At 33.5% G+C, this 26,779-nt stretch overlaps 1 protein-coding gene across 2 annotated transcripts in view; it reads left to right on the plus strand.

The window, feature by feature from the left end:
• Positions 1 to 35: 35 nt before the first annotated feature.
• The window catches only part of LOC110032931 (U-box domain-containing protein 45-like), a 46,277-nt gene continuing 19,533 nt past the window's right edge, over positions 36 to 26,779 (plus strand). The window contains exons 1-7 of one of the 2 annotated variants that reach the window (XM_020736726.1): positions 36 to 200; positions 401 to 493; positions 1,102 to 1,287; positions 1,765 to 1,872; positions 3,419 to 4,584; positions 4,744 to 5,382; positions 23,050 to 23,084. In XM_020736726.1, the coding sequence (XP_020592385.1) occupies positions 150 to 200; positions 401 to 493; positions 1,102 to 1,287; positions 1,765 to 1,872; positions 3,419 to 4,584; positions 4,744 to 5,382; positions 23,050 to 23,084 (2,278 nt within the window). In that variant the 5' untranslated portion in view covers positions 36 to 149. Of the gene's footprint in view, positions 201 to 390; positions 494 to 1,101; positions 1,288 to 1,764; positions 1,873 to 3,418; positions 4,585 to 4,743; positions 5,922 to 23,049; positions 23,085 to 26,779 lie in introns of those variants that run through there. The other variant, XM_020736725.1, reaches the window with a different exon arrangement.

Raw genomic sequence — 26,779 nt, forward strand, 5'->3', positions numbered from 1 at the left:
CTGTATCCAGTTCGAAGGCCTTGTGCGCATTCATCTCACCGTCCATTCGTCTTGTCGCCGTGTCGGCGCCGTCAGTTCCTCCGTCTTCTTCTGAGACTGGCGGTCGGCGATTTCGTGGCTCCATCGATGTGGTTTCCATATCCTGCGCCATGGATCGCGCAATCGATATTTTCAAGTTGTCGCAGTTGAAACAGTCATGGGTAAATTTTCTTTATCTATTAGTAGGTTTTGATGTGGCCGTGCTGGGAAAAAGGAGGAAAAATAGGTTTATGAATCTGTCCACTTTAAGTTTTCATGAGATTTTGAAATTGCATCGTGTTTTTTTGGGAGAACTTGGTGTATTTTTTTGGCGATTTGCGGCTCTTCTTGCTGTTCTGATACTTGTGACAGTTTTTTAAAGGTGATTAATCGATATGCGTTGGAGTCTTTTGAGGAAGCGTTGATGGATTCTTCTGAGATTGAAGAGAAGTTTTCTATTGTTGGCGATGCGAAGGTAATGTGGCAAAGGTTTCTTTTTGTTATGAAGCTTTTTTTAAGTATGGTTGTTAGAACTGTAGAGGTATGCTTCAGAGCTTTTTTAAGTATGCTCAGGAGCTTGATTTTAGAGGTATTTTACTTGCATTATAATGGATAATTTCTTAACTACTAACTTTGTACTAGTTCATTCTTTTTTGCTTAAATTGACCATTTAATTCTTATCAATGATTTTTTTTTTCCTTATTCTGTTCTTCTTTTGACTTCCGCTACTACTAATTGATTGGGCAATACCATTTAATTTTTACCAATGATTTTTTTTTTCTTTTTCTGTTTCATCTTTTGATCGCCGCTACTACTAATTCATTGGATAGTTAATAGTTTTACCATAGTAAAATTCTGTAGTCTCTTATTATTTCTGGAAGATCATGGAGGGGAGGGGAATAAATCTCTCTCATCATTACAACTCGATTCCTTCTTCTATTTGTGAATTTTCTTATCTGAATTGTTAGCAAGACTACCGATCCATCTTTTATTCAGCTTTTGAGTATTCTGAAAAAGTACCAACTTGGTCGTAATCTCTTATTTTGATGATGTTTTTGTTGATCTTGTGGTTTTCTCATGTAGTTGCATGGAGGATTGTGTAAGATACTCTCTTTGATTGTTGGTAAAGTGCTGGAGATCTTTCCGTTTATTGAAGCTTCAAGACCTCGAAGCAAATCTGGAATACAATCACTTTGTGCATTACATGTAGCGCTTGATAGAGCAAAAAGTCTTCTTCAGCATTGCTCGGAATGCAGCAAACTTTATTTAGTGAGTTCAGCTTTCTTCTGTGATAGCCCAAACTCATGATTAGCATGTGTGGTGGCTCTTCTTTTCTCTGCAACTTGATATGCTTTTTGGTAGACTTTTTTTTTTATTTTATTTACTTACAGGCAAATTTTGAATTTTTTATTTTTATGAAATTGATCTTTTTAGACTGACTTGTAATTTCCATTCCCACTTTTCACTCTGAACTTGCTCTTAACAATGATCTTTGATATTTACTAATGGTGAATAATGGCATCCCAATATCATAATAGGCCTGATTCTGGAATGTAATATTCAGTTTTGTGTTATTGACCTCTGTTTATTGAAACCTTCTTCTCGAAGAATTTCAACGTTGTAAAGGATTTTGCATCTTAATTTGTCCAAGGATATGTTGTTTGTATGGCTGAACTCATTTTTTCTGCTTTAAGTAACAGGCTAGCTTTTACTTATTGTTTTTTCGCCCCTGTTTAAAATTTACAGGCCATTACTGGCGACTCTATTCTCATGAAATTTGAGAAAGCAAGAAGCTCTCTCCTAGACAGTCTTACACGTGTTGAGAACATTGTCCCACAAAATATTGGTTGTCAGGTGGGTTATGTTTTATTGTTTTTTAGTACTTGAAGTTTGTTTGTTTGTATGAAAATTAGATTGCGTTAGTTGAATTGATAAACTTTTAGGTTTTAGAATAGTATTATTAAGATTGCATCATGTTTTCACCATCTAATCTTGATTTTAATGATGTTTATATTGATGGGTTTACCAAGAAAGTTATGCCATTTCTCACATTGTTGGGGTCATTATTATATTAGTTCTGATGTATATATCTATCTATCTATATATATATATATATATATATATAATATATAGATGCGCATTTTTAATAGGGCTGTTAGACATTTAAAATTTTTTTTTTGAGTTTACTTCCAATTGGAATCAACACAATTCGCATTTTAGGCTCCACCACCTACTCTTTTTTTTTTTTTTTTTTTTTTTTTTTTTGAGTTTCCGATGTAATCAATGCCATGTCCATGTGTTCTCCATATATTCGATGTCCTTGATCATCAGCTATCTCTCAAAATGATTAGACAGCCTGTTAAGCTGAAGATCACTTTTGTTTTCATTGTCTGGCATGAAAATTTTCTTGGGGCGTTTACATTCACACCACCCGATTCCTATGTATTTACATAAGTAACATCTAAACATTGTGTTTCATATTTCTACCATTCAAATCTTTCAGATCACATAAAAAATACCACTATTTTAACTTTTAAAACTAAAAATATCCTTTTCGTGCATAGGTTAAGTGACATATATGTAAAAATTGAATTTTAGGTATAGATATGTAAATGCATAGGAATTGAGTGGCTTTTATGTAAATCTTCCAATAGTTTTATAGTTTTAGAGTTGATCTTATTTCGTCATCATTGATGTTGATGCCATCGATAGCTGAATATATTAAAGTTAGCTAACTTGTTAGATGATGCAGCTCATATTGTAGACTGAAGGTGCAATGTGAATAAATGCTTTCAAAAACAGTGATGTATGATTTCAGTGGAAATTCTTAATTTATAATATCAAAATATTAGTAAGTAATTATATACAAAATATAATGTTTAGTCATCACTTGCCACTTTTCAGTGTTTTATATGGCATTTGCATTCCCAAATGACGAACAAATGCCATGAAGTGAAATATGATTGTTTAGTCGCTGCACTTTCTTCTGGTGGTCATCTTTCTTACCCCTAATAAAACACCAAACTCAATAATTCATAATAGCACTATAAGTGCCAATAGGGCATTTTTGTTGAATATTTAAGGGAAGTGTCAAAATAGTTCCCTGACACCTGGCAGGGAGTCATTCTAGTCTGAGTTTCTCTAAAAATTCCAATATAATTCCCAAACCTTTTTAATATGGAAGGGGACTATTTCAACCCCAATTTAAAGAGTATAGGGATGAATTTAACATTTTCTTTAGACTCTGGGACTGAAATGCTCCATATAGGCGGTCAGGGGAATATTTTAAATATTTATTCAGATATATTTAAAAAACTTGATTTTTCTTCTGGTAAGCGCTTTACTATCATATGGAAACTTTTCTTTTAGCAGATTGTTTCTGACTGTTATTCTTTTCCAGATCCTGGAGATCGTTAATGAGCTCGAAAGTGTTGTATTTGAGCTTGATCAGTCGGAGAAGCAGATTGGAAATGATGTGATTTCATTACTTCAGAAAGAAAGGAAAGGAAACAGTAGTCCAAATTGTAACGACGAACTTGAAATCTTCCACCAAGCTGCATCAAGGCTTGGCATCACTTCTTCCCGTGCCGCACTTGTTGAGAGAAGAGCTCTCAAGAAGCTCATTGAAAGAGCTCGTGCTGAGAATGATAAACGTAAGGAATCCATAGTCTCTTATCTCATGCATCTTCTGCGAAAGTACTCGAAGCTTTTCAGAGGTGAGATTTCAGATGATACTGATTCCCAGGGATCCGCTCCTTGCTCTCCTACCATGTTAGGATCTCTAGATGATATTTCTAGATCAGGCGGGCTTGGTCAAGCATTTGATAAACAGATCAGTAGTCCCAGTTCTTTCAACTCCAAGCAGAGCGGTGTGATATTTGGAGACTTGCCCGTACCTCCCGAGGAGTTGAGATGCTCCATCTCGTTTCAGCTCATGTACGACCCGGTCATTATTTCGTCCGGACAAACATACGAACGTGCTTGCATCGAGCAGTGGTTCAATGTTGGGCATCGTACCTGCCCCAGAACTCAGCAAAAGTTGTCTCACCTTTCATTGACTCCAAATTATTGCGTCAAAGGCTTGATTGCTAGTTGGTGCGAACAAAATGGCGTCCCCATTCCTGATGGTTCTCCAGAGCCTCTTGAATCTGATTACTGGAGACATTTATTATCAGAATCTGAGGCAACAGATAGGAATTCATGCTCGCTCAAAGAGACGGAGATAGCTCCGTTCGATGCCAGCAGCTCCCTTCAGGAGACCTTAGAGGGCGAGATGGGTGGTTTCAATGATGGATGTTGTCAAGCTTTTGAAGAGGATGGTCTTCAGATATACGAGAGCTTGCTTGCTGTGCTTTATGGAAGCGAGAGCATGAGTAGAAAATGCGAAGCAGTGGAGCAAATAAGGTTACTATTGAAGGATGATGAGGAAGCGAGAATATATATGGGTGCAAATGGTTTTGTTGAGGCCCTCGTCCAGTTTTTGAAATCAGCAATTGAGGAAGGGGACGAGAAGGCTCAGGAAATTGGTGCCATGGCTCTTTTCAACATTGCTGTCAACAATAACAGGTAAAAAACGTCTTTTTTAGCTTATTTTTGGTGGAAAAGTTCTCATTTAATATAAATACTTGAATTGGGAACCACTTAATTATGATTTTTATGAGTTTAAAATATTGAAACATCATGATTTCTAACCAGTTTATATATTTATGGCTCATCCCATTTCAGGAACAAGGAAAGTTTGTTGTCTTTGGACACAATTCCGCTCCTACAGAGAATGATCTCCAAGCCTTCAACTCAGCAGTTTGCCACTGCTGTCATCCTCAACCTCTCTTTCCTTGATGAAGCTAAACCCATCATTGGCTCGAGCCACGCCATTCCATTCCTTGTTCAGTCCCTGCAATCTGACGGCTTCCATATCAGCTCTGGTAAGCATGATGCGTTGCACACCCTCTACAACCTTTCCACTCATCCTTCCAACATCCAACCTCTCCTCGACTCCAGCATCGTCAATGCTCTCTTAGCCCTACTTACCTCGAGTCCTCAAGACGAGGAAGGCTCTGCATGGACCGAGAAAGTGCTTACCGTCTTCATAAACATAGCTTCAACACAAGCTGGAAAGCGAGAGATGGTATCAACACAAGGCCTGATTGCTAACCTTGCCATGATTCTGGACACTGGCGAGCCATTGGAGCAAGAGCAGGTTGTCTCCTGCCTTCTAATTCTATGCAATGGTGATGACAGTTGCAGCCACGCGGTTCTTCAAGAAGGTGTAATACCAGCACTGGTTTCAATATCCGTTAGTGGTAGCACCAAAGGAAGAGAGAAGGCTCTGAAGCTGCTGCAGCTGTTTAGGGAGCAACGGCAGCGCGAGCCTTCAATATATCAACAGGAGCAGCTGGAGGAGAACAGTGGTGAGTGTGCAGTAATGCCCGAGTCAAAACCGCTTTGCAAACCAAAAGCTAAGAAGCTTGGAAGGACGCTGAGCTCCATTTGGAAAAACAGGCATTTTTCAGTGTATCAGTGTTAAAGAGTACACAGCCATTGTATTTAAAGCGCCAAAGTGAGAAGGTTCAGAACCTCTGCGGAAATCTAAAGAGAAGATGATTAGGTCCATTTGGCAAAGGAGGTATTTTTCAGTGTAGCGTTATTGGATACACAAGTAGTGTATTAGTTGTAGAACCAAGTAGTGGTCATGTAAACGTCTCCTTTCTCTATTGTGCAACAGTAGTATTGTCACCTTTTTCTCTCTTGGCCTCGAGAAAAAAGGAGGAATAGAAAGGATGTACAGACTTCTTAATTTTGCAATTTAGCCTTTTTTTGCAATTTCCTATCATCTGTACCTAAAATGTTCAATTCTGTAAGAGGCTATGGAATGCCTCATTTTGCAATGCATATTTATTGCATCATTAGAGTCAATTCAGATTGGGTAGTTTTTTTTTTTTGTGATGTATCGCTCTTGCAGTTAGCAGCCTACTGAATTTTGGTAAGGTATCGCTCTTGCAGTTAGCAGCCTACTGAATTTTGATCCAATATTTCTATGAGAAATTTACATACATACCACACAATTCTTATGAATTCACACCTATAACACCTTAATGTCATAAACTTATGCATGAAAAGGCATATTTTAATTTTAAAAAAAGATAAAATGATGATCTTTCTGATGCGATGCTGAAGATTTGAGTGGTACAAATTTAGCTATTAAAACTTAAATTTGAAGAATTGATGCAGGTTCGAACCATTCAATGACCAAATTGTAAAGCCCAACTATGAATATTTCAATTTTGTCAAAATAAAATAATAAAAATCTTCGTTTATGAATTAAATGTTGGTAATTACTTGAAGAGAAATTATAATACAAGTTAATGAGACTTAGCAAGTTGGGAAAGTGCAGAAAAAATTCTACCATGCAGCGCTGGGTCTAAACCAGCGGTGAAGGAATGACTTCTAAATGTGCTTAATAAATTGAAGAAACAAAATAGGAAGATTTACATGCATGCCACTCAATTCCTTTGTATTTATGTATCTAACATCTAAAATTAATTTTTTTATAAATATACCACTCTTCCTATGCATTAAAATGTGCATTTTACTTTTTATAAGTTAAAAAAATGCTATTTTTCATGTGATATGAAAGATTTTGGTGGTATAGATGTGAAAAGTGAAATTTAGGTGTTAGGTATGGAAATATATAGAAATTGAGTGGTATGCATGTTAATGGCCCCAACAAAATAATCATATTGGACTCCTTAACTATCAATTCTAACATCAATCAACCACAAATAATAAGTTAGGAACCCTAAAATTTAAAAGAAACAACTTTATCCAAATAAGATAGTAGCATTTGAATTAAGAGAAGTTGGTAATTTTTTAAGATAAATTGTTAAACAAGGCAAATTAAAATTTTTAATTGAGCCAACTTGATGTGTGATATGATAAATGATTTATCCCATAAATAAATAAATGATACATTTAATAAACTTCTGATGGAGCAATCTAAGACAGGACAAAAAGTTATTTAAGAACAAATGAGTTTAAAAAATGAATATTATTTAGAGTTATAACAGGATTAAGGGTCTGTTTGGGGCAGCTATAACTTATTGAATAATATATTGATAAGCTGATTAAAAATAATATGTTGCTAAGCTAAGTGCGGTGGTTATTACAAATTTTTATTTTTTGGGAAAAGTCAGACAGCTGTCAGAAAACTATCACCACACTAGATAGGTGTAGTGTGAAAATGTTGTTTTCGGCGTTTTCAAAACGCATAAGCTGCCAAAACACAACTTACCCAAACAGACCAGGTGTGTTTTCAAAACGTGATCGCACCAAATAAGCTGCCTCAAACGGGCCCTAAGAGAAGAAAGAACATCAAAATTTCTCCCAAGTTTCAAATGTCAAAGCAAATTTTCTAATTTTATGTTACTTTCTTATTAATTGCTCTATTTTGACTCGAGATATGTTTCTTTTGGATGGAGAATATTACCAACTTATGAGTATTTCAAGGGCGAGTTTTAGGACGTATGAAATGCCACAAATTTATAATATTTATCTTTCTTATCTTTATACGATGGATTAGGCATGAATTGAATTATTCATAAACTAACTCTCTTGTTTTTATTGTGTCGAATGAGTCCCTTCTTTTATAAACACTTAATGATCTTTTCCTTTTTAAACGCTTATTATTGTCTCTTCTCAAGCGAATTAGCTCGGAAAAATATTACAGCAGGACTACTAACATAGAGTTATGTTTGGAGTCCATTGATATGCAGACACGTGGCTTCAAGAAAACTCACGCGTTTTCCTGTGATTTGACCCAGTCACATAGGAGAATATTCCTTCTGTGTTATTCGGCGTTATTCAGGTGTTATTGTGGTGTTATTGATGTGTTATTGTGTTATTATAACATCGGAAATATTTTCACAACATAATAACACATGAATACCCCACAATAACACCTGAATAATGCGGAATAACACAGCGAGAATATTCCCTTGCGCCGAAACAATTTTTTTTTTCTATTACCCGAGTCATTTCATTGGACTCCGAATGTAGTTTTACGTTAGAAGTCCTGATGTAATATTTTTTTATTAGCACAGAAATGGGGGTTTTTAAGGCCATTTACATATGTACCGCACAATTCTTAGATATTTATATATCTTACCACTAATTAAGCATTCACTCAAACTTTCTAAATCACATAGAAATATCACCATCATTATCTTTAAAAAAAAAGTGAAATTTTTTTCTTATGTAGATTTATGACACTAACATGTGCATATTTATAAGCATATAATAATTGTGTGGTATATATGTAAATTTTCCTTTTATCATCGAAAATATCATCATTTGAGGCAGCTTATAAGTGCGGCGGTATTTTTGAAAACACCACCTGACCGTTTGGTTTGTGCGTTTTTGAAAACGTTGTCTGCAGCTTTTGTGTTTTTTACACTAAACGCGGGTCGCGAGTAGACCTGCGGGCCGCGTTTCAGGAAAAGCTGTTTATCCTGAAAAGCACGAGCTGCCCCAAACAGACCCTTGCATTTTGAGCAGTATCGCAAATTAAGAAGAAATTGTTCGCTCATGAGGACCTATAATGATTGGAGAAAAGATATCATAATATAATATTTTTTATTATAAATTTTAAGAGCAAACAAAGTATTTCCGATTCTCAAAAATATGGAAAAGCAAGGATTATAATTCAAAATAAATAGGGATAAGATTGACTTAAAATTTTATGTTGATTTCAAATAATTAATTTGTGGTTTATTCGAGGAAGATTCATTGTGAAATTTTTTTTATTCTAAAACATTGCTATTTACAAAATCTTGCACCGTCTTTCATCCATTTTTTCAATTTCTCACTATAATATTAAAATTCATCTTAAAAACCCAACGCATACCTGCTTTATTTTTATCAAATTCTCGACGGTTTTATCGTGGCAAACATAAACATATCGGTTCGGTCGTTAAAACATATCTCGTATAAATGCCAGATTTTGTAAATAGCAATCTTTCGGGGGATATGTATGTAATAGCAGATTTTGTAAATTGCAATGAAATTGTTGCACGCTGGAAATACTCAATGACCAATTTGTGGAACCCAGGTATGAATGTCTCAATTTTGTCTATATAAAATGATAAGCAGCTTCGTTTATGAAAAAAAAAAATGTTGGTAATTACTTGAAGAGAAATAATAATACTAGTTAAGGCTTGAGAGAAGCTAATAAGGTTGGAAAATGCAGAAAAAATAATACCATGTGCTTCCATTGAAAAGATCAGCACTAGGTCTAAACCAGTGCTGTTGGAATGAAAAAAATATTACCTCAGAAGTACTGATGCATCAGTACTCCAATGAGGAAGTGCTACATATTCAATGGTCTCATCATAATGCCACGTGACACATCTCCATTGAAGTACTGATGCATCAGTACACCTGAGGTAATATTTTTTCGTGGGAATGACTTGAAAAGTCCTTAACAAAATGAAGAAACAAAAAATAGAAAGATTTACATTCATCCACACAATTCCTATATATATATACCACTTTTCCTACGCATTAAAAAGTGTATTTCAGTATTTAAAAGTTAAAAAAAAAAAGCTATTTTCCATGTGGTATGAAAGATCTCAGAGGTGTAAATGAAGCAAAATTAGACTGTTATAATAAGATTGGATGGTGATAAGACAACAAACCTCTCATCATCGTCTGAGCAATAAGAAAAAAACAAAGAAGAGTTATGTATAAAAAATCTTTCAATTCTAGAAACCGACAATAATACATCCGAGAGAACAACAATACATCTGAGAGAACCTGTAACAGCTAAAAGATGATAGAGAATAAACCACATATCTCATACCAACAATACATTCACAAAAGTAGCACCCAATTTGTCTAAAAGAGAAACATACTACAGAGTGCATGGATACCACCAACATGTCATCCAAACAGCTAATTACCATACAAAATAAATCAACATGCAAATTGCCATCATTTCATTCCAAAAGAAAAAACATATATTTTAATTACTAAAATTTATCATCAAATACATCATTCCATAATCTTCATTCAGGTAATGTCATGCCAAGCTAATGAAATAAACAAACCTCAATGTCAAAATGATAAGTATTAATACATATACGATCAATATTAGGTTGTTTGCAAGAAATTTAATAGAAATTCAAACTTCTCAATGTTAACAAAGCATTAATTTTCTATGTTGATTGACATATTACCATCATCCCTTTCATTTTCATAGATATTAACTTTCATAACATTTTCTTTCATTGTCTCAAGTTCAAGATCCATCATATCTACAAATGTAATTTCTGGGGCAACATTTGAAATTGGAATGCATAAGATATCATGTGCCATTATTGTTACATCTGGAAAATTATATTGATTACCCCTCCAATAATCCAAAAAATTCAACTCGGTCATTGTTTCAAGTCTAGGCGCATCTAAAAAAAAATCTCAAGCTGTAACTTTATTTGGAATGCAATCTATATGAAAATAAATGTTACATAGCAATAAAAACTTAGACACAAATATAACAAGAACTTGTTGTATTAGAAGAACATCACATGTAAAAATTGAGATGTAATGATTGTTGATGTAAGACCCCTTGAATTATGACTTTAGGAAGTTTGACTTTCCTTTAATGCATGCAAAGAAGAACCACGTCAGTTTGATTTTTAATAAAGTCTATATAAGGAGAATGATTTCTCCCACATTTTTGAAATCACTCTATGTTGTCTCCATCATAAAAATTTTTGTGTCACCATTCAATGAAATTGAAATTATAATTTGGATCAAGAATAACAACAATGGCCAATAATGTTGACAAATCTAACCAATGTTTTTCAAACTTATCAAGAATTTTCGTTGTCATGTTTATGATAAAATCAGAACCATTTGCACTTTCATGCTTTAATGCAACATAGTAGAAATACATGAAAAATAAAGATTTGATGTTGGATATTGTTTTCCAAATAAAACAAGTGTAATTGCATAAAAAGGTTCTAATATATATATGAACCATTTTCTCCCATCCATTATTTGAAAATCAATTTTTAGACACTCAATCTTAGATGCAAAAAACGAAACAAAAAAAAAAAAAACAAATACATAGTGTATGACTCTATCACACATGATGAACATTGACTACCATTTAATAAGAACAGCTTGCCTCAATTATCTTTTCTCATCAAGACCATTTTACTTTGCACAATCTAAGAACTCTTGGCTTCTAGCTTGAGAACTTTGAACATTTTTAATAATTTACATACCTTTAAAACATAATCATCAATCTACTTTATCACTTTTAAGTTTATAACATGCACACAACATCATATATGAAAGAGCTCCCCATTACATAGAAGACATCCTCTTACATTCAGATGAATTCTTAAGAAGTTAACATTGAAATTATTTGTTGAAGCATTATCTAGAGTGATACAAAAAATCTTGCTTTTTATTTCTCAATTAGTCAAAAAAAAATGTATCACTTCAAATAATGTGAGACCATCATAAGACAGTGACATAAATTCAAAGTTTGTAATTTTATTTTGTTGTTACCAAAAAATATCAATAAAATATGAAGTCAAACCAATAAATCCATCATTATTGATTGAAGTTCACAAATCATATTTCAAACTAATTATAATATTTGATTTACAATGCAAAGCATGAACATATTAATGTACATCTTTTACAATAATTTCATTCAGTATTTCTTGAGATAAATTATAAATCTCTACACAAATAGTATATTAATGCTTTAAGAACAACCCGTTCAACACATTGGAATGATAAAACATGCATAACGAAAAAAGCTGCAAATAACTCTTAGAACTCTTATTGATCAAACTTTGTGTCATACATAGATAAATATGAATTTGAGCTAGTTTGTAGAATAAGTTGATCAATGTCACAATTATCTTTTTTCTTGGGGTTTTGTATGTGACATTTCAAAATTTTAGTGCCAAATTTTCTATCACATATTTAAGTTGAGTCATACTTTTTGACACTTACAATTTTGCTTGCCATCATCTCTAAAGGGTGTTTTTTCAAAAAAAAAAAAACCCTATATTGATGAAAGTAACATCCTTTTCCTTTTAATTTTTCTTTCACTAACTCCATCCAATTCTTCTTTATTAATTTCTATATTATCTCAATCATTAATTTCATTAATTTTATGATCCTTGCTAGCAATTTTCTCATTAATTTCAATAGCAGTACTACCAACAAAAGTATTAGAATCTTTCATCCTAAAAAAAATTAAAAAATGTACACTAATCCTTAATTAAATAAATGAAAAAACGTGCATTACATTCTAATAAAAATATATGAAAACGCAGTAGCTAGGTTTACATCAAAATGAAAAATAAAAAGCAATTAGCAAATGCCTCCCTCACTTCATTTATTCCATCCATGATGAAGCCTGAATGATTTCTAACACATGAATGTCTTAAAAATTTTCAACAAAACCCATGAAAATATAAAGAGCATGATATTGTTTATATGCAACTGAATGAAATCCTAAAACAATATAGAAAGAAATATCATATAACACTACCCTCTAAAATCTAAGTCTAGATTCAAAAATAGATAGAGAATGCAAATATCTTCTAAATGCTCTAAAAGATAATAACCAGAATGTCCTAAATAATGTTAAAGTAAATAGAATAATGAAATCATATAATTCAAAGCTACAAATAAAAAACATAATTTATTTTAAAAAAATCATAAGAGCTTTCATGTATTATTTCTTTTTCACTTTCCACCACAAATTAAAAATAGAAAGAACCAAATGAAAGCATAAGAGACTAATGAGATTTCACAACTTATGTTTGCACTTTGCACACTATAAAACTACAAAATGTGAAACCACAAGGCATGGAAGACGAAGAATAACAATGATGTACAAGCCATAGCCAATTAAGCACTAGTGGTCATGAGATTTTAAAGGAGAAAGAGAGCAGAGTAACTATCACACCTCGAGTCTTGAAAGTAGTACACCCTGACAAAGCAAGCCATGTTGAACTGAATTGAACCTCTCAAAGAATAATTTACATGCAAATAAAAATAAAATATAAAAAATATAAATTTTATTCAAATTGAATGGTACACTAATACAATTGAAAGAAAAATAAAAACTAGATGAATCAAAATAAAAATGATAACAAAAAACGTCTACCCAGACCCAAAAAAAAAATATAATAGCTAAAGCAAATGCTAAAAAAAAAATACCATAATGAGAAATTTAAAACTAAAAAGCCTACTCCGGTAAAGACGGTTCTACTAGTGGCTCAATATATAAAAAATATTATGTAAATATATTAAAGAGTGAGTTTGACAAACAAACTCACTAAATAACAATTATTTATTAAAGCACAAATGACAAGAAAAATGGGAAATGCAATATAGATTACAAAAAGAGATGATTACTACGAGAGTGGTAAACATCACTTATGCTTACTTACGATAAGATACCATAAAATCATTTTCAACCAAATTTTTTATTGTTCAGTTTATCATTTATTATTTATTTAATATTGACACCCTGAAACCACGAAGGTCAATACCAACTCAAGTAAACTGGTGATTTCCTGTAGAATCATCACTTTGTAGGTTCGTTAGCTCGACTAATAAATATTCAAAAGGGTTTGGCCGACCTACATACCATCGTACTAGCATACCAAATTTTTAATAGTTATAATATGTAAGAAATGTGTTATTTAATCCACGCTTGTGATATGATAGATGATATTTCATACAAGTGCAATACAAATAAAATATCATGACTATAGAATGAACACAAGTATGCAAAAACTATTGCAACAAAAGAGTAAGAAAATTTGTGATTTCATCATGAGAAAAAATTGAAGTCTATAACAAAAAAAAAAAAAGAAGTAATAAGGCAATGACTAACAATCCTCTAAAACAGCTACGAATCTGCAAATAGTAATGATTAATGCCCATAACTATGCATGGTACATTTAGCCTCTAATACAAAGTAGTTTCTTACTTGAGGCAACAAAACGCTGAACTTCTATAAATATGATAGTTCGATTAATGATCCTACACTAATTAAAAAATAACATATAAATAATTATACAATTAAGTTTTACTATTGAATTAGGTAAAACCTAATTGATGTTCATTATTATTATTATCATTATATATCATTACCATTTTACTTCTATAAAAAAATAACTTAAATCATGATTCTAAGTTATCTTAATAATAAAATTATAAAAAGTGAATTTAAGCTTGTCTGTTGGAATTGTTGCTTTCTTTTATTATGGTGGTTGGACCTGTGACACTTGAATACTTGGAATTAATATGGTGTTGAGGATAGTGCTAGTGTTGTGGGATTTTAATGATGGTGATTGTGTGGTTCGTTGGTGAGTCAATGAAGGTTTCTTTAGGCTTGTCTGTTGGAACATATGCTTTTTTGGTTATGCTTGTTGGACTTGTGACACTTGAATATTAGGAATTTATATGGTGTTGAGGTTGGTCCTGGTATTGTGAGGGCATTGTTGTTGGTGTTGGTGTGGTTCTCTCTATTGTATGGTGTTATTGTTGGTGTTGGTGTGACTATCTCTACTATAGGGTGTTGTTTTTTGTACCGGTTTGGCTCTCTCCACTGTAATGCGACTCTCTCTACTGTAGGGTGTTTGTTCCGGTGGTTGGGTGTTGGTGATGGTAGTTGGGCTTGGGTGTGTTTGTCTGTCCCTATTGATTAATATTGGTGTTATTGATTGGGGGGTTAGTGATGGTGGTTTGACTTGGGTGTGTTTGTCTTTCTCTCTACTGATTAGTGTTGGTGTTGGTGATTGGGTGTTGGTGATAGTGGTTTGACTTAGTTGTGTGTGTGTCTCTCTACTTTTGGGAGTTGGTGTTGATGGTTGGTTGTTAGTGATGGTGGTTTGACTTGGGTGTGTGTGTGTCTTTATACTTTTAGGTGATGGTTGTTTCTTGTTGTTTCTTCAATGTTTAGTTTTCATGTTTTAGTTTGATTTTTTTTATTTAAGGAGTATGTTTCTTTTAGCACTTTATTTTTTGTCTTGTTCTTTGTTCTACTATCATTTTAAGTATCTTTCTTGATCTGTTTTGTTTATTAGTTTGAATATGATTAAGACTAAAGAAAACGTCATGTACATTGATCAGTGTGGATCACCCATATAAAATGTGATGGTCGTATGTGATTTAAACATGTGTTTCACATTTGTGATGACCAGATGGGAAGAGAGTCACATGACAGTCATCTTTTGCTTATGTGAGATAAAATAATAGACAACTCTTCCCTCACCCGCCTCCATATTCGTTCATTTATATAATGCGTTAGTATTTTTATCAATTGTTACTAATAATGGTTTTACAAAGAGGTAAATATTATTCAGTTGATGTTGGATATTCCTTATGGAGGGGGTATTTGATGTCATTTCCAAATATCAAATATCACATTCCAGATTTTGAGGGATCAAATGGTGCTGCTTATGAAAGAAAAGAAATGTTTAACAAACATCACTCCTCCTTACTCGACATGATTGAAAGAATATTTGGGGTGTGAAAGAAAAAATAGGTCATCCTACATGATATGTTTTCATATCTCTTTTCTAAACAAGTACATATTATGCTGGTCATGATAGCGCTCCACAACTATATTCGACAACATTACTCTCGGTATGGCTGACGACGATCAAATGTAGGTCCCTCCTGAAGCATGTGAATTTCACGTCAGACAGTTTAAACAACTGCCATAGAGGGAGTCATCAGAATTTGATACCCACGATGGTGAAGGTGCAGTGAAAATGGTAGCTTTGAGAGAGCGGATCAATGATGCTATTGTCGAATGCTGACTAGTTGTTTCATCTTTTCTTTCTAGGCTCTATGTTCTTATTATGTCTGTTATATCATTGTTAATTTTAATTTTATATTATTCAGATGTTTGAAAGTGCTTTTCTTCATTTGTTTTTATGCTTTTTTTATTCGATAGGTTTTCGATAATTTACACTTTCTTGTACATTTTTTCTTTAGTTTAATTTTTTGAGTTGACTAATGTTTCCTCTCCTACATCTTTCAAGCAACATGTCCAAGACTTTAGAGACCTCCTGACGTGTGTTCTGTCACCGTGGACTACAGACTTTCTTACTGACGTTGCATCAGACACACAATTATGGGAGAAAGTTCTACTGTTGTCCACGAAGCGTTACAGAGAGGTGTGCTTTCTTCCGATGGGATGACAGTTTGCCAGCCTCTACCGCCGATAGTGATCGGGTTCGTTGGTATCCCTGGAGGACATTTTATCTTGTGACATATGCTGTCTCATCTTTAAAATTAATATTATCATAATTTTACTTGTAATTTTAATATTTTTTTTCCTTTTTTTATTAAGTTTGTACTCATTATTAAGTGAGGATTGTTTTATCTTTTTTCTTTAATATTTTGTATTAGTTTTCTGCTTCTGTAATATCGAATATATTGCCAAGACAGTTCTGTTACAAACAACATTACTTAACATGGTATAATGGTCATTTATCCATAAACGATTGTAAATCAGTTGTTTTCAAACAACTACCCCAAAAAGCCAGTCAGCTTATCCAAATAAGCTGCTGATCAGCAGTTTTTCCGGATAAGCTGTTCATCAGCAAATTATTCAATAAGTTGCAGTTGCCCCAAACAACCCCGAAATGAAGTTGGCTCGTTTTTCCTTTTGCATTTCGGGAAAGATCAAATAAGGCTTTAGAAGTTTCACGCGACCAAAAATCTAAGATGAATTTGCCTTAAGATGTGAATCGTCTTTAGCAACTTAGCCCCTTCCACATTCTATCAATTCAGTTAATGGGTTTCTTGGATCAACCCGAAGACGAACCAATTATTATTCGGGGCCAAGTTTAGGACCCCAACCTAGCCCACAAAATATAAGGGCCAACACTAACCCAAAACTTTTGAGTTGGGCTGTCGTGTATGGTAATTTATTGATAGCTCTAGTTAAAAATCAATTCAATTCCAGTTAACCAAGAATAATGAGTCAGAAGCTATAAAATTTAAAACATGTTATATCAATTAGTTTTAGAATATATTTGAAAATTCTACAAAAAAGTGTGTGGATATATTACTAAGGCATATGAAATAATACTGTTTAGATGATTATGAAAACATCAAAAAAATATAATTTTCTTCAAAGAAGATGGCAACATTTGAATTAAGAGAAGTAGGTATTTTCTTAAAATAAGTTGTTAAACTATGCAAATTAAAGTTCCTAAATGAGCCAGCTTGATCTGTGGTATGATGCATGATTAATTCCATTAATAATAAATAAATAAATAAATCATATATTTTAAACCTTCTGATGTTGAAATTAAAATAATTATAAAAAAACTCTACTCAGTCTCAATGTTAAAATAAAATTTTCTAATTTTCCTCTTTCTTTCTTATTAATTATTGCTTTATTTTGACTCAAGCTTTATTATTATTATTATTATTTTTGTGAATATTACCAACTTATGAATATTTCAAAGGCAACTTTTGGGGCACATGAAACGCCATATATATTATAATATTTATCTCTCTTAATTTAGACAATGGGTTCAGTTGAATTGGATTATTCATAAACTAAGGGTCTGTTTGGGGCAGCTTATAAGTACGGGCGCATAAACTAAGGGTCTGTTTGGGGCAACTTATAAGTACGGGCGGCGGCCGTACCGTTTGGTTCGCGCGTTTCACCAGCTTATCCGAAACAGCATTTGGATTTTTACACTAAACGCAGGCCGCGGGTCGACCCCTGCGGCCGGCCCACAGGCCGCGGTTCCGGATAAAGCAGCTTATCCTGAAACGCATAAGCTGCCCCAAACGGACCCTAACTCAATTATCTTTATTATGTCAAAATAGTCTCCTCTTTCATGAACACTTAATTATCTTTTCTTTTTTAAACCCTTATTAATGTCTCTTCTCAAGGGATATTGACATATATACCACACGATTCTTATACATTTATATATCTTATAAGTTGTAACCAAGCATTCATACTTACATGTTTATTACTCAAATTGTTAACATCATATCAAAAATATCACCTTTACTATCTTATAAGTGTAAATAAAAAACTTTTGATGTAAAAAGTGTAATTAATCAAATTATATTGAAAGAAAAGAAAATATCAAGAAAAAAAAATGATACTCTAAAAATTTTATTTGGTGATAATTTCAAATAAGTCATTTCAAAATAATATGTTGAAAGAATTAATGATATATATTACTAATTAATAACCCGAGAAAAAAATATTATGATATAATATTTAAGAGCAAAATAAAATTATAATTCATATAAAAAACTTATAGTCGGAATAAAATAAAATTATAATTCATTGAGAAAATATTTTTGTTCTAAGTAAATTAATAGAGAAATATAAAGAATAAGAAAATATTTTCATATGATTTCTCTTCATGATAAGGATTATGGTCAAATAATTTCAAAAATAATGTGAAGTGTATTGAGAGTTAAGACTAAATGTGAGAGTCAAAGGTGTATTAAATTTTAAAAATAGTTATAGTTCAATATTGGCTAGTATTATCAATAGTTATGAAAGAAATATAAATAACTTTGAATATAGTAGGATCAATCAAAGATTAGGGCTCAAAATTCCATAATTACTATTTTACCCATAGCGTTCTTTTCTTCATAATTCTCTTAATTTTATTCAAATGACTGTAAAACTTTTTTGGATTGCTACTCATGGGTTAATTAAGACACCGGAAAGACTTTGTATTTATTTTATTTTATTTTTTATAATTATTTTAGTTCAAAAATGGGGATTTTCAAATTTGATTCATTTACTTAATTAGAACATACCCATTAATTTCATTTTTTTCTAACTTTTATTCTATTTTTAATATTTTTTAAGTAAAAAATATAGGAAAATACATTTTTTAAAATCCAAAAAATTTATAGAAACATTTTAAGTTGTTTTCTTCAATCAGGAAGTAATTTATTACATTTTGACACATTTTAGGCATTTTTGTGATTTTTGGTTTTTTTAATTAATATTTAATTAAGAAAATAGGCTAAAATAAACATTTTATTTTGGCTTCAATTTTATTTTTCTTAGATAGCTCTATTTTAAAAAACACTCCAAACTATCTTTCATAATTTTTTATTTATACTTTAATTTCTATAATTATTTAAAGTCAAATTTTTATTTACTTAGAAAATACATTTTTACATTAAAAATAATTTTATTGCCTCAACAATTTTTACAAAGACTTCCTAAGGTCATTTTCTTCAATATGCGTTATTTTGATGACTTTTTGAGTTATTTTATATTTTTCTTATTTTTTGTATTTTCCTTAATTTTAAAATAGGAAAAATAGACTTTAAATTTTTTAATTTTTAATTTTATCTTTCTTAAGTTCTTTTGACAATAGTGAACCTACCAAATTAATTTTTGTAATTTTTTGAATTATATTTTATTTTTTATAATTATTTTAAGCAAAATAAGGGTGATCTATTTTGAAAATTAAATATTCAAATATTAGAGTTGTCCTCTGACTTGGGAAAAAATTAGAGCTCATCCCTAAATTTCACATTTTTATGATTAAGATTTAATTATTTACAATTTAAGAAATTTTCAGAGCATTTAATTAATTGAAAAATAATTATAAAGCGAATATTTTTTTGTTTTTTTGTCCACATTATTCTCCTCTGTTCACTGAGCACAGGGGTATTTTTTTTTTTAGTATTTGTCTACACCAAATTATGAATTTTTAAAGTTTCTATAATTATTTAAATTAGAAAAATCCCTAATTTTCTATTTATCCACGTCGGTGCTGATTGTATTATTGGCGCCTCTAAAACCCTGCGTGTTGCGTTTTGATTTGCAACCACCATCCGCATCAGTGCCTCGTCAGCTCTATGTTCAAGCTCCATTACTTCGTTAGACCGCATACACGTCGATTGTTTGATACAAAAAAAAAATAGACGACATCTGTTCATCATCCCCGATCTTCCTAACCCAAGAACCGCTCATTTTCTAACCATAAGATCTCGCTCGATACTCAACCAAATTAAGTGAGATTTGTTCCTACACCTTCATCTAAGTGAGACGAACAAATCTATGCAGCTAAATACATATGAAATACAAGTTTGCTTCATAAAGTTCCAAACTGAGGGAAAAATTAGGGATTTTGATCCATACCTTTGTCCCAGAGGTGTAGCCTCAATTGAATTGGTTCCTGAGCTTCGCCTTGATCCCACGAACATCCTCCAATCTTTAAATTGATCTATGGTTGGGTATGTGTAGGAGTTCGATCGAAGGGTTGGTCTAGGACTAGGTTAGGTGGTCGAGATGATGGGCCTTCGATTGGGGAAGTGATTTTAAAGTGTGGGGAAGCTGTTAGAACAATAAATTTGAGGTTTCTGGAGTTTGGTGGAATGGCCGAAAAAGCTTTAGATTTCAGTGATGAGGTTAGAGTTTCTCAGTGGGGAAGAGGGGCAAAAGATGATGAAGATGAGCTTCATGTGAGTGTAATGGAAGTTTGGAATGATTTTGACAGAGTTTACTCAAGGATTGTGCACTTTTCCACTTTGGTTGTACGGTTATGACTTATTTATAGAGAAGGAAGGAGGGCTCAATTGGGCTAACCAGTGGGTGTAAGGGCTTGCTTAGGTGGAGTGAAGAAGACGACAAGTGACCAATTGGGTTGAGCCAGCTTGGATGCGTCCAATTGGGTGTTTTCTCCATTGGGGTTCTCTTGGCCATGGTGTTTTAAAAACAGCTAGAGTGGGCGGTCGGTCAGGCAAAGTCACCTCCACACCGTGGGAGGTCAAAATTTAGGAGATGTAAAGTTAATTTTCTCCAAGCATGGGTAATTGCAATTTTCCAAAATGGACCATGAGTTTAGGTTAAGTTGGGTTAATCATGGTGGGTTTAACCCCATGGAAAATGACTTGGGTCAAGTCCAAGGTAACTGGAGTTGATGGGTCAACTTCTAGTGACTTGGCTGGTTGATTTGGCATGGAAAATATGAATTTGGTGGGGTTAGGGTTTTTGTTAAGTCACTTTAGTTGGAGATGAAAGGAGGTCCTCCTTTTTCCACTTAAGGCATTGCGGACTTTCCATGGCTCATATGACTCACATATGACTTGGAGAATACTCGATGGCCTGCATGCGACTTAGCCAACTTTCATGAAGAATGATTTAGGAATTTAGGGGATTTTAGTGAGGTGTTGGTATAAATCCAGATATGAGATAATTTAATCATGTATGGCATGGTCTATGGTTTGATTTGATTAAATGGATGATGAAGATGAAATTGTCATGTGCGCTTTGAGCTTTTCAAAAAGAATTGAAGTTTGGGCTTTCGACATTTTTCTTAAGCATGGGCTTTTAAAATCAAGTATGGTGGGATTTTGAAATTTAATCATGGGATAAAAGTGTTAATTTTGGTCTTTGGTGAATTTTAGGATTTTTCATGATGAAATTTGGACTTGAATTTGAATTTGGGTTTGATTTTGGCTCATGGGTTCAATTTGGTGGAGATTGGATTTAGGGTTAATTTGGGGTGGTTTGGCTTGAATTTGAATTTGGGTTTGAAAATTGGTGAGATTAAGTTTGAATTTGGAATTGGGTGTATTTGAAATGAATTTGGTAAAAATTGGAGCAATTTAGGAATTTTGGTTTTTCAAACAATTTTGGGGAATTTGATAATTTGGTGGTATTTTGGTCAATTTTGATGGAATTGGGGCATATGGGTAACTTGGAAGGGCTTAAAGGTGATTTTGGTGAAAATTGGGTGCTTTGGGAAATTTTTGAAAAATTTAGGGATGAAATGGCGTTTTTGTTATTTTGGTGAATTTGGGAGAATTTGGAGTAGATTGGATGATGTGGTTATGCAAGCCATGAAAAGTTACCCTAAAGCTATAAGGTCTATATGAGAACTGATTTTGGACTCTCCATATGTTGATCCTGGCCATCTTGACCAAAGGTCTAGGGCTTGAGACCACCCTCAAGAGTTTCCAAAAGAGTTAGGAGGTACGTGAAGTGTAAGTGATTTTAGGGTTTGGAGTGTGTGGGTTTGCATTTGGCTCAAGTGTATGTGTGCAATAGACCAAGACCAAGCCACCTAGGGTCATCCTAAGGCTCCATCCTACAAAAGTTCTCTATGAGTTTGCCCATGTTGGTTCCAACCTTCTAAGCGCTAGAGGTTAGAACTAACATATAAAACTCCATAAAAGAATAAGTGTTTAGAATTTCTAAATGAGGGATTCATCACTAGTCCTCTAGTATAGTCAACAGGAAAGTTCTATGGCTAGATCCTAGGCCTGTAAAGAAGAGAAAGCTAGATCTCATCAAAAATGATGTCAAAAAATAAGTGAAGTTATATTTATGCCCGTGGTTTAGTGGGGTTGTAAAGATTATTCTCGATATTTTAGTCTCGTTGGCCTAAGGCCTTGCTGCTCTCTGGATCAGTTGTCTAGGCTTGGTAGGACCATGGTGAGCTTTACTGATTGGTTAGATCTGGTAGATGTTGCCGATTGGTTGTGCTATCTAAATCATGACATATGTTTAGTTGAGGAGTGAGAGACTCGATCTGTGCTGTCGGACGACCATATCAGTAGACGTTGCCATCCGACTAATCTTTACTGGTTGAGGGTGAGTAAGATTGATCTAAATGGCTAAGCCTTGCGAATCAGTTGGCATAGTCCGACCATCTACCCTTGATTTCTGTCAGAGAGATCCCGTCAATAAAGTGAAGCTATGTCGATGGGTAGAAGGTAAATCACTGTAATTCGACAAGTTGTCTACCCTTAAATGAAGTGGTTGTGGGGCATGTCTGATACTAATCTTTTTTGGCTCTTGGTGATATTGAGGGAAGTATATTGGTCGCTTCTTGGTATGGCCATAGGATTTGAGGGATTGACACCTTCCTCAAGTTGGTTGCATAGAGGAGTTGGGCTCCGATGGTTCTATTGTCTTGTATTTGGGCGAGTTGTTTGAATCATGTCGTTTGGTTGTCTTTATGACTTTAGTCTGCTAAGTTCGGTTTATCTGGTTGGACATCTAGGCCCCCGGGGCCTCTACCGATCAGTCCACCCTTAGATATTTCTTTTGTCTCCTGGATCGTCAGACCTCTTCGAGATTTGTGCTTGCATATTTTATGTGTCCAAATAATCTAAGAGAAAATTGAAAAACTATAATCTTAATTGTAAAGTGAATTATTTCCTTTAGGTAAAGCCCTGTGATATTTCCTTATCTTAAGTTTTTCATGTGAAACTTATAGTGTCTTTCCATAAATTTTTGTAGTGTGTATGGGTATTCTTCATATAACACTATGATTTAAAACTTACTCTACTATCCTGAATCATGAATTTTCTAGCATACAATAATGTTATATAGACTAATGAAGTAGTATAAATTGAATATTAAAATGTGAGGAATATAATTTTATAGTTTCAACATCTATAAAATGCCCATTTAAAAATATTAAATAAAATTAGTATTGAGGAATTATTAATAAAAACGAAAAGAATAGAGATAATCTTGAGAGATTGTGTTAACATATTTGCATAAAACAAATTCATCATGTCACATGGTAGTCGATATGAACGAATAAAGAACCCTTATTTTCGCAATTGTTCCTAAAGGTTGGATAAAGTTAAACATGACGATTACAATTTATTTACTAAATTGCTAGAGTGAAATGGTGCACAAACCTCATTCTCCTACAATAGATAAGTTTATTTCATTCAACACCTTTATATAATAGCAATATCACATACAAAATTAATACAACTTATGTGCTCCCCTGCACTGCCAATTACAATCCAATTTCTAGTTACAATCAAAGGCTTCCTAAAGGCTTATTTAGAGGGCTATAGTACTTTGTAAATACAATTGTAGGGCCATTATGAAAATGTAGTTTTCTGAGATAACTTGCAGGGTTTATAGTTTTTTTCTCTTTGAAAATATAAGACAATTAATGTCTCTCAATCATCCTACAATTGCAAATTTGATTGTAAATAGTTGCTTATCGATCCAAAATTTAAAAGCAGCAAAATAATAAAATAAGTTGAAAGAACACCACTAACATTAGTAGATAAAGTTAAGATGAAATATTTAAATAGCTCTTAAGAACATTATTTGATTACCTGCACATCTTACTTGAATTTTATTTTGTGTCTATTTAGTTCAAGGGATTTTAGGAAGAAATATTTTAAAAAGAAAACTTTAGAGAAAATGATGATTTGAATTTTTTTACAAGTTTATTATTCTATAAAAGTTACATCATTTATAAGGAAAAAAATTTTGGGCAAACTCCGAATGTAGCTCCGCATGCGAACTCTCAATAATATACAGTCATGTGTACTATGAATTTTTGTTTGGACTCCGGATGTAGCTCCGCGTGCGAACTCTCAATAATATACAGTCATGTGTACTATATCGTGCCCACCTAAAAAATATTAAATTGGAACCGTAGACTCCGTAATAATCCTGAAATAACCTCTAAATAAGTTCCGCGGTTCCACTTTAATAACCCCGAAATAACATCCCAAAATAACACCGTGAAAGTTATTTTAGGGTTATTTCAGGATTATTGAACAGAAACTTATATATTCCACTTCAATGACCAAAAAAAAACCCTAAAATAACTTCCTTGGTGTTATTTCTGGGTTATTGAAGTGGACCGCAGAGGTTATTTCAGGGTTATATCTGGGTTATTGAAATAAAATAAACGAGTTTCTCTTCAATAACCCTGAAATAATTTTCCTGTATCCAATTCAATAACCTCCGTAATGCAGCACACCGAAATAATCCTGAAATAATTTTCGTGTATCCAATTCAATAACCTCCGTAATGCAGCACACGTGCTAACATATTATTGAGTCCGCACGTAGAGCTACATCAAAAGTCGAGCGTGATAACATATTATTGAGTCCGCACGTAGAGCTACATCAAAAGTCGAGACAGAAAATTTTTCTTATTTATAAACTCTCAAATTTTTATAAAAATTAACAAAACTCTATTAAAAAACATTCTCAAAATGTGATAACAAAAAACTAGTCGCTTAACGGCTAATTATCAAGTCGTCGTTGTGTAATTTCCATGAAAGAGGGAAGGCAAGAAAGGAGTTTCCATGGCGCGCCACGCATCTAAGAGGGCAGCCATGAATCGCAAAGCCAAAAGTGAGATTAGGAGATGAAAGAAACGCAGCATCGGATGATTGGCACGACATCAAACAGAATCAAATTCCCTCCTCACTCCGCTTTTTCATCTCCATTACCAGTAAATTTCCAAAATACTTCTTCCCTCTTTCGTCCGGAGCTCATTGCTCACAGGTATGTACTACTGATCAACAATCTTCGCCTTCTTCCTTCCCTATTCTACAAATGGAGAACATGGCTTAGAAGAATAAAGTCGATTCCATGTCCATGTTGGTTGGAATTTGATGTTCGGATCGGATCGGACGATGGTCGGTACCGATCTTCCTCCGCTGCGATCGATTCGTATGTGGTTTTCGTCTGTGTTGAAGCGTCCTGTTTATCCCTCCTAACTTCGTTACTTTGCCTTCACATCACTGTTCACTTTCTTTATTTCGTGCAACTTTCGAATTCGAATTAGATTGTTTTCTTTTCGTGTGAATTGGGCCCAGCTATTTCGTCTTCCTTTAAGCCCCTTTTGCCCTGTCTTTAGGTCTTCAGTTTGTCCTGATCAGGCTGGGTATGGAAAGCGAGTTAGGTTTGTCTTCTTTTAGCTCTACTTTACGTTTGATTTGATATTTCGTTTAGACGATCGGCTGTTTGGTTCTTCAATTGTTCCTCTCCGAAAGGCATTAAATTTTTGTTGTGTTGATTTTGAGAAACTGCCGGAGGCGAAAAACCCAAATTTTTGTTGTGTTGATTTTGAGAAACTGCCCGAGGAGAATAACCCACAAAGCCTGTTCTGACGCACCTATTAGTCCTGACAGCAATAATGCTTCTTATTGAAATGAATCTTCTTATAAAGAATAAATTGTGTATTTCATTCCTCAACCTTTTTATAATTTTGTGCAATTTTGTAATTTAATCATTTGAATTTCAGTTTGAGAGCTAACTACATATCGACCATATTCTTGTATATGAAAAATATGTCAGCAAGACAAATGGGCGGTTCAGGAAGAAGATATGACCGATTGGACGTAACTCATAGACAACCGTTTGATTTGGAAATTGGCGAAGGGAGCGCCTTGTTCAAAAGATCAGTAGAGCGTGTCGGGGGATCTCTCACAAGGCGGAGATTGGCCTTCAGGACGACCGGCAAGGAGTATCCTCTTGGATCAGATGTCGATGGAGTCAAGGCTCGGTAGGCGGTCGGTGAACTTCCTGTTGATCGAACCAGTCTTCTAATTTTATTATATCCAAATATCTCTATAAATTACCAAAAAGTCTTTCTGACAAATCAAAGATGAGGGGGCTAATATGTACTTTTGTAATGTTGAGACCTATGCCTATAAATATAGGATTCGTGTCAGGAATAAAGAGGATACTCTCTTTTAATGTTCCTTACTATACTCTCTCTCTCTCTCTCTTATAGAACGTTCTATACCTTGGGCGCGTTTCCTGGATATTTTTGAATTCAACATTCTTTAAGGTGTGAACATGGAAACATGCTGCCAACAAGAAGAGGACTCTAACAACAACAACAGAGAGAATGTAGTCAAAGTAACATGGTGGAAGCAGCATGCACTAGGGAGTTCATGGAAGAATTCGTTTGAAATTGCTT

Source organism: Phalaenopsis equestris, unplaced genomic scaffold (assembly GCF_001263595.1).
Source record: "Phalaenopsis equestris unplaced genomic scaffold, ASM126359v1 Scaffold001059, whole genome shotgun sequence".
Taxonomy (NCBI): domain Eukaryota; kingdom Viridiplantae; phylum Streptophyta; class Magnoliopsida; order Asparagales; family Orchidaceae; genus Phalaenopsis; species Phalaenopsis equestris.